Source organism: Aythya ferina (genome assembly GCF_964211825.1).
Source record: "Aythya ferina genome assembly, chromosome: Z".
NCBI lineage: Eukaryota > Metazoa > Chordata > Aves > Anseriformes > Anatidae > Aythya > Aythya ferina.
In genome coordinates, this window is record NC_140299.1 from 44382696 (window position 1) to 44395053 (window position 12358).

Sequence of the window (12358 nt, forward strand, 5' to 3'; positions counted from 1 at the left end):
CTCCTAAAATATAGAAGGAGCAACAGAACCAACAGATAAGCACCAGTTTATCACAATTTAGGCACAATTTTAGAATTGGCTCCTGCTGCATAGTGGGCCAAATCCGAACCTCCCAGATATCTGAATCCCCTAAAACATCCCAAATCCATGCTTCCAATCAGTATAGCTGCATGATTGTATCTGCAGAGTTGACCAGTACTAAAAACAACCAAGTCCATAAGCAGTAAGTTATAATATTTTTTTTTATTCATGTTAGAATTTCTATCAGTGTTTGAACATTAATATTTAGAGAGTTTGTAAAATTTCCATTCAAAGTTTAAAATGAGAACCACACTAGATCACAAATGGTAACTAAAACACAGTTCAGAATTGTATGAATATTCACACTCTCTTTCTCTCTTAACACTGTTAAACACTTTCTTTTCTGCCAGGGGGTTTACAAGGAAAAGTGTGCACCGTAATCACATCTCAGCAGTGTTCCAAAACATAATGGTATCATCATTACATATAACTCTTTAAAAATATACTTCTGTCAAAAGACTTGATGACTACTATGTACACTACAAAAATAAATTTTCATATAAATAAATTATATGGCATAATTTTATCTTTGTAACTGAAATGACACAAACCCACTCCTACCAAAACAGGCAGGCAATGAGACCCAGTTTGAATATTTTTTTTTCCTTTTAACTCCTTAACGCTAAAAGCTACAACGAGTCCTTAATGTAAATGTTATATACTCTTTCCTATTTAACATTAGTAAGCACTCTATACAAATAAAAATCCATTAAAAAGTAAAAACATAGCTGTAATAGTGTTTCCAATAGAAATAAAATCCCTGCATTTTGTTTGTTATAAACTGGCATGACAAATACTGTAAGAAAACATTCTTATGATACAAAAATATAAATATCACCCATGATTAAAAAAAAAAAAAAAAAAAAGTTTAAGACAAAGCCAAAACAGAACAAATGTTGCCAGCCACTGAGTTCAACCTTGGCCAATGTGACTACTGGAGGAGGCGGCGCACACCGTGCACGAAGCAGCAGCGAGCTCACCCTGCGCGCAAATGCACGGGGGGTGGGAGATGCTGAGGCTCTCGCCGCCGCCTCGCCTGGGAGGAAGAGAAGGGAGGGAGGAAGGCGAGGTGAGGCGAGGCGGCCTGCTGCGGCCATGCCGGCGGCAGCGTCAGTAGGAGGGAGCCCTGCTGACCTCTGACACAGGAGCGCGCGCACTTGGCAGTTGAAGGTAGCTTCCAATTAGTATCATACAGTTTTGTTGCAGAGTTTTCATGATCTGAGGTCACTATGCTGCTAGTGCTAAACTGGGGCCCCTCGTCTTTTTGCCATTCAGAGTTTTCGTGCTAAGACAGTGAACTGGACCAGTAGGCAGTTGCGACATTAACCCTTAGTGTACGTTGAAACAGTAGCTTATGTATCGCGGGAACAATACCAGGCTCTCACCTGCTCTTCGAGCGTTCACATTGGAGATCTGTAAACAAGTGCCTCATATCAAAGTGTTTTCAAGTGAGCAAAAAAAAAAGGCATGGAAATTTGTGCATTCTAGTTATCCCCATTTGCTGCACTAGGAAGGTCTGTGGGCAAAGATAGACTCCCTGAAGCCACTGGAGAAATACCCTTTCCCATCAAAGAACCAGCCACTGCCCTTCAGGCATCGTACTGGAAGAAAAGCCTCACCAGTGCTGTATTCAGAAACTGAATATTGGTTGTGTTTACGTGGCTCCGAACACACGTTTGCGCTTCTACCTGCTCTAAAAAAACAACTTGTAGAAGGGCAGAAAAAAATAATGGAGAAAGCGGAGGACAGAGATAATGAAAACTTTTCTTCTAGTATTTTAATCTAAGGTTCTCCATACTTAGGGTTTGTTTCCAACCAGAACACATATTGTTGTGGTTTTGTTTTTCAGACCCTTCACCTGCAGCAATCCATCTTTAGTTAAAAAATAATAATACAAAAAGCTAAATTAGTTTTGCAAAGAGATCCCCATTTAGCTGTTTTAATTAAAAGTGCCAATGCAGCATGGGAAAATACAAACAACAGAGAAAAGAACACCCCAGGTCTTGTGTGTCATTAATTACAGTCCTGGACCCAATAGAAAGCCATTTATACTTAATAAGTGAAAACAGAAGTTTTATATATATATATATATATATATATATATATATATATATATATATATATTTATCCTTCCATTTGATTTTTATCACTTACTATTAACTTCTTTCCTGCCATGAAAATAAGGTGACAGAAGATACTGCTTTGAATGCTATAAGGACAAAGCTGAGCTGTGGCTCACCATCAGACAACTCGATTATTCAGCTTCTAATGCCACTCATAGTTATTAACAGCATCAAAATACGGCATATGCTCATTGAATTTCTGTAACCACCAGCACCTCTCAATATCCAGCACCTTTGGAAGTGACAAAATAATAGAGTTTTTGCACTTACCTGGCACCTTTTAAAAAAGTATCAAAGCACTTCACGAACAGTAATTAAGCCTCACAACTCTCCTGGAGGTAGGTAAGTATAATTATACCCATTTTACAGAACGAGAAACTGAGGCACAGGGCAGTTAAGTGGCTTGACCAAAGCCACATGAACCAAGTCATTAATAGTGTGGGAAACAGAACCACAACACCAACACCCTGACTCCCTGTCTTCTCTTCTATTTTATCTTGGGCCTTTGTTGATGGCAGTCTATGGTACATGTTGGTAAACAATGCAGCTTTCAGTACTGCCTGCTAAGAGGGAAAGGCAGACTCACATCAGCATTAGTGGGCTTACAAGCCCACTAAAGGTTACCATACAGTATAAGAGAAACTACAGCACATCAGGAACACACATACACAGGCATGCGTAATTCCAGATGCACACATGGATACACACAGCAAAACAAAACCTGCACATAGCTAAATCTATTTAAGCCTCCAAGATTAACGTGCTTTTCTTCATATCTGCTTATTTTAAAGAATTACCACGCATAGCGTGTTTGAAAGTTAACAGTAACATTTCATACTACCACAGGGTTGTGATATGCAAACTTAAAATATTTTAAACAGACATGTACCTTTACAAAAAATCCTATTACATAAGCAATATTTGCATAGAATTATACAAGTAAATTATACAATATTTAAGCAGCAGCAACTTATGCTGAAATTTAGAACTAGATTAAGCTTAGTTGTGGCACAGAGATCAATGTACAATAAGTACAGAGCACAAACAAAAATGTCCCCACTCTATTGTCTGAAGGCAAATGACTCCAGATTATACTACTTTACATTGATTTTTTGTATATTACATATGTGTACATCTTTTAAATACTTAAAGAAATATTTAACAAAATAATACAATAGGTTACAGTAACAGTGAACTGTTGTCCTGATGCAGCATGTCCTTTTCTATAACTTCAAGCAGTTCTTCTCTTCAAGCAGTTCTGGAAATACAGTTTTCCATCTTTGGCCTCTTCTTTGCTTCAGTTATCACGCTCTAAAAATAAAGGGGGGGGGGGAAACAAAACAAAACAAACAAACAAACAAACAAAAATTAAACAAACATTCATTACAGTTCAAGAAAATCAAGCAAATCAAGATAATCTAAAACTCGTTTCATGGTTCTTATGGTTACAGTTAGCATTCAGGAAATGCGGGCTCTTCTTTCATTTTAGTCATGAACTTCCTGGTAAAAAGATACTGACACCAATTAAATAAAATGTGGATGCTTTCATTTCAGCGTGCACAGCTTTAGGTACCTGCCACAAATTTAGTCAAAACCGATGGGTGCTTCAGGGAGTAATAAACTGTATTGGATATTGAGCACAGTTAAGACTCTTGTATTAGCTTGCAGTTAAAGCTGGAAAAGCTGAGCCCAAGTATTTCCTCATTCAATACTATTACTTGCAGTGTTTCTAGACTGTCAGGCTAAAGGCATTCAGGGCTATTTGAACTTTGAGATGCTTGGAGATAAATTTTATAGATCAGAAAGCAGTTTTATCACGAGCCATCAAAAATTTTCCGTCAAAACTCTCTACTTATGTGTGTGCACACAAAATATTCTACAGCCAAAATGAAATGGCTTGCTCTGGTCACACTAGTGTCTGTCCCCCTGAAAGCTCTGAAAAGAAAAGTGAGACAAAAGGAATCCACTGCTAGCAATTTAACACTTCCTCTTCTCCCCAGTAGAGGAAGATTGAGTTAAAATACCGAGACATAGTTTTGAAGCCACAACCGAGTTTTTAAGTAAAAAAAAAAAAAAGTTTTCTACTTAAAAAGTAGAAAGAGTTTTTAAGTATAGAACTCAATTACTTTCTCCTCTTTGAAGCAGCACTCCCTGTGAGATTAGCGTAACATTTTCAAGAAAATAAACAGCATTTTGCCTCCTCAAACATCTGCTAACACATCTTGTCTGTTCTAAACAGCAATATTTCCTGCAACATTCTCTTGCTAGCTTTAGGGGGACGATGATATAAGTTTCAAGTAACACAAACTCCTGGGTGAATAAGGGGAATATTGTTTCATGGGGACACATTAAATGCCCTTGAAGGTCAGCTGTGAGCTACACAAATCTGTGACAGCCACTGCAGCTACCCTGGCAGGAGGGAGAGCTTGGCTAAGGAACGCCTCCAGGCTGTGAACGGGCAGGGCAGGTCCCTGAGCACAGGGAAGGGGACACCCCATAGCTCAGCAGTGCACTAGGCAAGGTTAGGCCTTTCCACCTCCCTCATTCAGCCCATCGCCCATCTCTCTTAAAGTAGGTAGCAATTTTACACTCTCCCAGACAACGTCATTCAGTATTATGTTTTAAAAGGCAGATGATTCAGTAATCAGAAGACAGGATCTGTCAACAGTAAACGTAATCACACAGCTCTGAACATAACACAACGTATCTGCTTCATTTTCCTCATCTGGGAAACTGGGACTGTATTATATACTTACCCCTTCGCAAGGTGCTTGGAAATAACTCATGTCTGGACACCCTATAACTTCTTAGGACTGCAAAGTGCTATCTCATCCGGTGCAAAATGTGCTATCTTCACACTCAGCAGATTTATGATGAAAAGGAATCAAGAAGTACACCTACCTGAAGGTAAGGTACTTCAGAGAACTTTTCTCTTTCCCCTTGCTTTTGCACACCATTGCACAACACAGGCAAAGCTCACAGCTACAACAGACAGACCCACCTTTACACTGAGCTTTTGCCAGCTGTCCTTTCCTCACATTCGACATCTTGAAGCTCTATAACTTCTACTTTAGAATTTCTTCTTTCACACCGCACGTTAAAAGGCACATGGGGGTCCTCGAACATCCCATGGTCAGCTTCATGGTACCCCTCGTAGGATGGAAAGCTTCCTCCCCGAGAGCTGTGGCTGTGCACAGCAGGGTGGACAGCGACAGTCACTGAAGCTGAGGCAGTCACAGTAGTGATCGGCTGGCAGTACGCTGGTCCCGAGGTGCCCATGGCACCGAACGCTGGGCTTCTCATGTTATGAGAACGAGCCCGGTGGCCCAGGCGATCCCTATTGCTGGGTCCTGAATGCCCTTCAGTAGAAATTTCAAAAGCGTCCCTGCGAGGGCGGTAAGGAGGTGGTCGCAGCCCTTCCCTCACTTCCCGTTTGGGTTGCCTGCCCTGACGCCACGCCTGCTGTGTGCCGGCCTCCGGGTTTGATTGTAATCTGGGACTCGACTGGTGCCTCGTCTCTGGCTGAACCACCTGGAAGATAGATGCACAATCAGGCCTCTGAAAAAGCAAGGGAAGCAAATGCCATGCTTGCTTACATCTTACGCTAGGAAGACTTGTAAGACTGCTGTCCTGGCTCTGCAAAGGTCATGTTCTGCAGTCTTGTAACTGTAGACTTTTCCAAACAGTTTTTGTCTGAAGTTATTAAAAACTGGGAAGTATAACACCACACAAACACAGGACTACTGCTGAAAATATTATTATAGGCTTCCTACATACTGATCTGTGTTTTTCAAAAGGATGGATAAGAAGCGCTTCATCTTAACTGATTCAGCAAACAGAATTGCAGGCATTTGGAAAAGGCTCTGTTCCGTGCAGGGTACATACACAGGATGTTAGCAGGGTAGTTTGTATAGACTGTAGGAATCTGTTTTCTGATTTCTGTAAAAAGCGTGAAGCACAGCAGCCACATCAGTCAATAAACCGTGACCAACTTCAAATGTGGCTCTGCTTGTACCTATTTCTAGGCCTCTACTGAACAAAAACAGATCCACATTGCAGCTCAGCATGCAGCATCAGCAGGGGTAGGAGACAAGAGCTTTCTCACTTTCCTTTGAAATTGCAGTTATGCCAACCCAGTAGCAAGATGCAACGGGCCTGAGATTTGGTACAAGCCTGAAACTGCTTTTTTTTCCAGGCTGTATTAATCTTTCTCCCCAAAGTTTGCTGTCAGAGAGAGGTATATGAGGTGGTGATCCACGAGGAGGTGCAAGGAAGAGGTTTGGATCTCTTTATCTCTCCTGGCTCTTAAGAGGTCATCTAGAACAGTCATCAAACAGACTGAGAGCTCTCTCTTGTTGTTACATCATATTGGCACCATCCACAATTGAACATGCCAGAGACCTCAGCTCTGGTACCATCACCTTACACCGAGCTTGATTCTAAAGTGAGGATAAGAAAAGCCTTCAGTCCCTGTTTATAAGCACTCTAAGTTTTGGCACAAAATCATGAAGCATAGTCAGCCAGAAACATTAAAAGCTCTTCCACAAAAAAATAAATACATTTAAATAAAAATCCCCAAACACTCTTCTTGCCCATCCAGCAGCCAATATTTGAGATACTTACAGTAGATCTCGCAAAGACAGGATTCTCAGTGGCTTCCACTACTACTTGATGGACTGGTGCCCCGGGACCTTGGGTAGCCTCATAATGATGGAGCTCTTCACTGATGCCTGACACTGTGGTTTGAGAGCTGTACTCTGAGTCAGAGGAGTCTGATCCATTATTTGTGTGCCCAGGCGGCAGAGCAAACCTCACGACGCTGGGTGGTGGCTCAGGAGATGGTGTGGGTAATCTGTTTCGTCCATTGGCTGGTGAAACCTGGTGATGACAATGCTAATTATAATTACAAGCATTCAAAAAAATATGATTAGCATTACCCTTTTCATTGGGATTGCTTGATACAAATGTTCTTCTGCCAAATATACCTTTCAATGCTCTGAGAACCCTAGCACTAGTTTTCTGATGAACATCTGTACTAATCTGGAAAACATGCATGAAAGTGAGACATGATCTCCACCTGAGGATATGTATATAAACAGGATGACTGAGGTTCTTCTAGGTATTGTTGTTTCAGCACGTGGATGTATATGTACGTGCATGTGCTCTTGCACTTAGAAAGACAGAAGTCCCTCTTCTGTGGGCTTCCCTCCCCCTGCAGCATACACCAACAGTGATTTTATAAATTGTCTCCAACATGTATGTATAGTATAGTTTGCTAAAAGAGACAGGTACACACTTAATAGAACATAGTGGTAATAACATGTACAAACATATTGTTTGAATAAGGGACAGGCTGTGCATACTACTGTGAAGGTAAGAGATGTCACACTTGTCAAAAATGTTTTACTAATTCAAAAAAATACATCTCACATCACTAATGCTACATACATACCTTGTGTTCTACTTTTATACACACAGATACAGAGACAAACGAAGCGTGGCACACTTATTCTACTAATGCATAACAAAGATTACCCTATGTAACACAGTAACTGTGTTATCGAGAGTGTAGGTAATGAACAATCAAATACAAATTTGATAGCTGTGAATCCTTTTTTTGCTGGACTTAGGCTTCGTACTGTAAAGTCATTGACATTTAAGTGAAGCCTTCCATCCATCAAGAACCTCGCTTGAGCCAAGAGCATTCTGCAGGGAGGGGCAACTGGACGGGGGGACCTTTTGGCAGACTTCTGGTCATGGCTATAAAGGTGTGGTCTGTGGACCACCACTGGTGTGTGTTGGCCCACACAGGCCTTCCTGGTGGTCTGCTCAGTTAAATATTTTGAAGAAAGCGACAGAGGCAGTGAGGTAGGAAAGGAAAAGGTATGTGTACAAAAGGAACTGTCTTTTGTGAAATATTGAGGAAAAGCCTAATTTTACAGACTAGTTTGTATATCACGTTATGCTTTTAGAAGTGTACTTAAACCTACATTCGTATCTAGTTTGCTGACAACCTCTAAAACAATACTTATTAAAAACATACTTTAAAAATATAGGAATATTAAATAAATAGGAAATAGCAAATTTAATACAGATTTTAAATAAAACCTGAGCAAGAAACTTATACATTTAAAAATCCCCACAAATTTTTAAAATAAAGAGTTTCTAGAAAAGGGGAGTAGTCCTGGGAGGTGGGGTTGCAAAGACAATGTTATTATTTCTTCTGTTCTCTATGAGTTTTACTGACCTCAGGGTACGGTCCAAAGAATGAAAGAAGAACAGGAAGCAGCACCAATCCATTGAGAACTCCCAGAATGGTTAAGATTGCCAAAACAGCAAAGAAATACCTGAAGTGAGGTTTCAGGGATTGGGGGGAAGAAAAAGGAGCCACAAATATTGTTAGTAATAACGTATTACAAACTACTCTTAAATATATTAAAATAATACATTTATAAAATTAAACCTCAAGTATTACTAATATTGTACTAAATAACTGTATCACTTTCTACATAGAGATATAGAGTTTTTTTACCTTTTGTATTAGAGAAGCTACATTCCGCAACCGAAAGTGTTAGTTCATAAAGGAAAGAAAAAAAATTACATTTGTTAATTTCCCAGAATCTGGAAGCATGCAATGTTATTTATGAATGTGTTACACAAACACAAAAATATGGAATGTGCAGTGAATAGCTGAATGGACTGAAAGCACAAATACAATGAAAAGGGGCCCCCATTAGTGAAAACCCAGCAGAAGCAAACAAATGAAGTGAAGGGTGTAGAATTTAAACAATTTAGCCTAGAAGGAAAAGAAGCCCTCTTCTCGCAGCAGCTAATCCACTGTGAAATGCTTCTGCATCTTACAGCAGAATCTCTAATTAAATCTCTAGTGTATCAGGTAAGGCTTTCCCTTGCTGTTCATTAATCACAACTTTCCGCCTAGAATTCTGTGAGTTCCAGTTTTACCAAATAGCTCAAATTGCAACCTTTTTACAACACAGGAACCCGCTTTCTGCAAAGAAAATGCTGCCCATTCTATAGCGAGCTTCAGCATTGTACTGAGTAAGAGCACTCCACAATGGCAGAGCTGCATTGCAGGCTAATCTTTTGTTGAACAATTTAGCATCTCTGAATACTCTTGTTTTGCGTCAGCCAATTCAAACATAAAGGCTGAAGTACTATGGAAGAAGAGGAAAGTGCACAAGTGGTTGTCCTTTCCCACCATTGAGGGCTAAGGTCTGGGATCCTTCATGAATACCAAGGTAAACCTGTCAGTAAAAGGAAAGCCTTGCTAGTTGGTATTCGGCACAGCTGGGGCTCAGACTAAACTTAAGGCTGTGTTGTAACTAATGATTTCAAGGACTCGGTCTTGGTAAATTCCTGGAGGAGAAGGGCTAGGAGAAGAACTGAGGGCAAGTTTGCTACTAATGGGTCTGCTGATTACATTGTCTAGCTGGCAAAAAACTTTACTGCCTCCGCCTTTCCACATTTGATCAAATATATCAGACTCCTGTAAAACTACAAATATCCCACTATTATAAACATTTTGGAATTTCTGATCTGCATTAGCAAAAATCAGCAAACCAATCTACTCTACTAACATAAACCACCAGAACTTTATACTGGGACAGAAATCAACAACAGGCATTAAAAACATTTGCATCTCATCCATCTAACACTAGGATAAACAGCAGGATTTTAGCTCTGACCACTTGGTGTATACAATGTCTGTTAATTTACTTAATCTTCCACATTGTTGGACTAATCTATCCCCTTCCGGAAGTTTGGGATCTTCTTCACCCACTATAACAATACTTGGGCTCTGATAGTTTATTTTACTGTATTTTTTTTCTAAACAGGGCAAACTAAAGTCAGATTGTGCTAGAAAATGAGAAACTGATGGCCCAAAAAAGTAAAATAACATAAGTTGAAAGGTTGAAAGGCACATTTTATATACTAAGAGAATGTCCAATCCAAATTTGGCATGACGGGCTGCTACAATCATCCATTTGCAATGACACAAAAATATTCTTGCCAAAATCTGGTCTGTTAAGTAGGAACGTAAAACACCAAATGTACCCCTGTAAATTTAGGTTAAATCTGTAAGTAACCTGTATGTCAAACACCTCCACCTCTTACAAGATCAGCTCCTAAAAGAGTAATTCTAACTTATTTCTTCAACACCAATAAAATAAAACATCCTGACCTCAAAAAAGGCCTATTATACTTTAGGAGATGCGGTATCTCTCTAACAATAATCCACATGCAGGTTTCATGAGGTCCAACTACAAGCCTCCTGCCACCTTGCTTTCTTCAGATCTCTTACAAACATAAACAAAAAATCTTAATGAGATTTAGCAGCCATTCTCTCAGTTCCTGCTTCTGACATTTTGTTCCTGTTGTCAAGTGGATGTCAGCAACGTCTGGTCATCTATCCAGCTTACGTCTACCTAAGTAGTTTTGTCAACTTTAAGACAACTTGTATTTGGCCTGGTTCTACCTCAGTTCTGTTTTAGGTCTTAAAATATATTTTTTTTCATGCTGTAGTTTGCCACAAAGAACCTGTGTTACTTCTAAGATTAGCCATTTTGCAGAGTTCCACAGGTTGTTTGGAATAGAATAGGATCTGTTTCACTGCACTTCTCAAATTCCCCTCAGAAGAAAAACTTGCTCTCCTCTCATACTCGACGAATTCACATTCTTAATTAAATCCACAAGAAACAGTCTGCCTGTAGTTCTAAACAGAAGGGCCTTCAGGCTTTGCTTTACAAAATTTTAATATGAAGTTCTGTGTTCATACTTATGGTTCCCTAGCTCCCAACCAGAGCTTTCTTTCTCTCCGCTTTCGGCACTGCTGTAAGCCTCATATAACGACAGAAAGAGAAGGCCCAGAGAGCGACGCTTGCAGCACAGTTGCAGCACGTTTGTAGGTTCATGTGTCCTTTCAACACAAATTTTTGTGCATACAACAAGTCTGGAGGATCTAAAGGTTAAAGGTCAAACCCGGCTAATACCAGACAATACTCGCTATTTTGAACTGATTCAAATCCAGAATTAGCCAACTTTGCTAAAGAGGGCCATTTTTGTTTCCTTTCATGCTGGGAGTCAGATTTTCCTGGAACAGATTTTAATACCAGCAATGGAAACACTACTATGTCTAGCATGCAACAAGGAGTTAATAAAACAGAAGGAAAGCAGGACCATGATGTAAGCATGCTTGACACACCATGCATAGTAATAAAATGACAGATACACTGAAATGACTAAATATTAAAAGCATACTTATTTTTATTTTAAAAATAAAGTCAAGACACACGCAAATGCTTTACCTGACAATAAAATCAAACTCTGATCCTGCGAGCATTAACACTCCAAGCAGAGTGGACACAGCTCCATCCAGCACTGGTGCAAACATATGTTCCAGGGCAAGGACAGCCCTATGGTTCTTGTCTCCTATGGCAGTTAAAAATGCCTGTAAAACAATGAAATTCATTTCATTACACAGATACATACAACCTGTCAAACAGTCTCTCTCATAGCATGCACAGTTTTTTGCCAGTTAATTACTTCAGTCTACAGTTTATGAAAATATCTCTGTAGCTGGCTAACCTTCAAGACAGGGTCTGAATCTGCAGTCATAGCACATAGCTGCTGCTGAAGTTACACGACCAGAGCAAGCACTGATTAAAGAATCAGAGCCCTAGCAATAATTTTTTGAAACAAAGCCTGCTTGCACCAGTAGACTTTTCATGTTGCCAGCTTTGCTTATTTCCACCTGGAAAGAATTCATTTCATGGTGAGAGCACTTCAGGTGTAAAAATTATAGAGCTACTCTTCAAACTCTCAAGGGGGCATGGCTTCCATTTCTATCACGGGAAGTTTGCTGTAAAAATAGCCAACACTGACTGAAGTTTTCCTGCACAAACCTAAGACCAGTAGCCCTTGTTCAGTTACGTCCACCCATGGTAGTATTTATCAGTGAATCAGGTCTTTCCGTCATATGCAAAGAAGTGTCCACTGGTACAGTGCATTTCTTCCTCACAGGTCTGAGGATCAGACATCACAGGAAGGAAGCACCCAACTGATGGAGAATTGCCAGTGTATTCAGTGGGATTGGCATGAAGTAACACTAGACTGTGTGCTGTTTTAACACTTCT

The 12358-nt window shown here is 39.9% G+C and overlaps 1 protein-coding gene across 4 annotated transcripts in view; it reads right to left on the reverse strand.

Moving 5' to 3' along the window:
• Positions 1–602: 602 nt before the first annotated feature.
• PTCH1 (patched 1) overlaps positions 603–12358 on the reverse strand; it is a 71454-nt gene continuing 59698 nt past the window's right edge. For 3 of the 4 annotated variants that reach the window (XM_084505144.1, XM_084505143.1, XM_084505145.1), the window contains exons 20-24: positions 11531–11673; positions 8452–8551; positions 6828–7082; positions 5206–5735; positions 603–3515 (exon numbers count right to left, since the gene is read on the reverse strand). In XM_084505144.1, the coding sequence (XP_084361270.1) occupies positions 5208–5735; positions 6828–7082; positions 8452–8551; positions 11531–11673 (1026 nt within the window). In that variant the 3' untranslated portion in view covers positions 603–3515; positions 5206–5207. Of the gene's footprint in view, positions 3516–5205; positions 5736–6827; positions 7083–8451; positions 8552–8736; positions 8754–11530; positions 11674–12358 lie in introns of those variants that run through there. The other variant, XR_014687458.1, reaches the window with a different exon arrangement.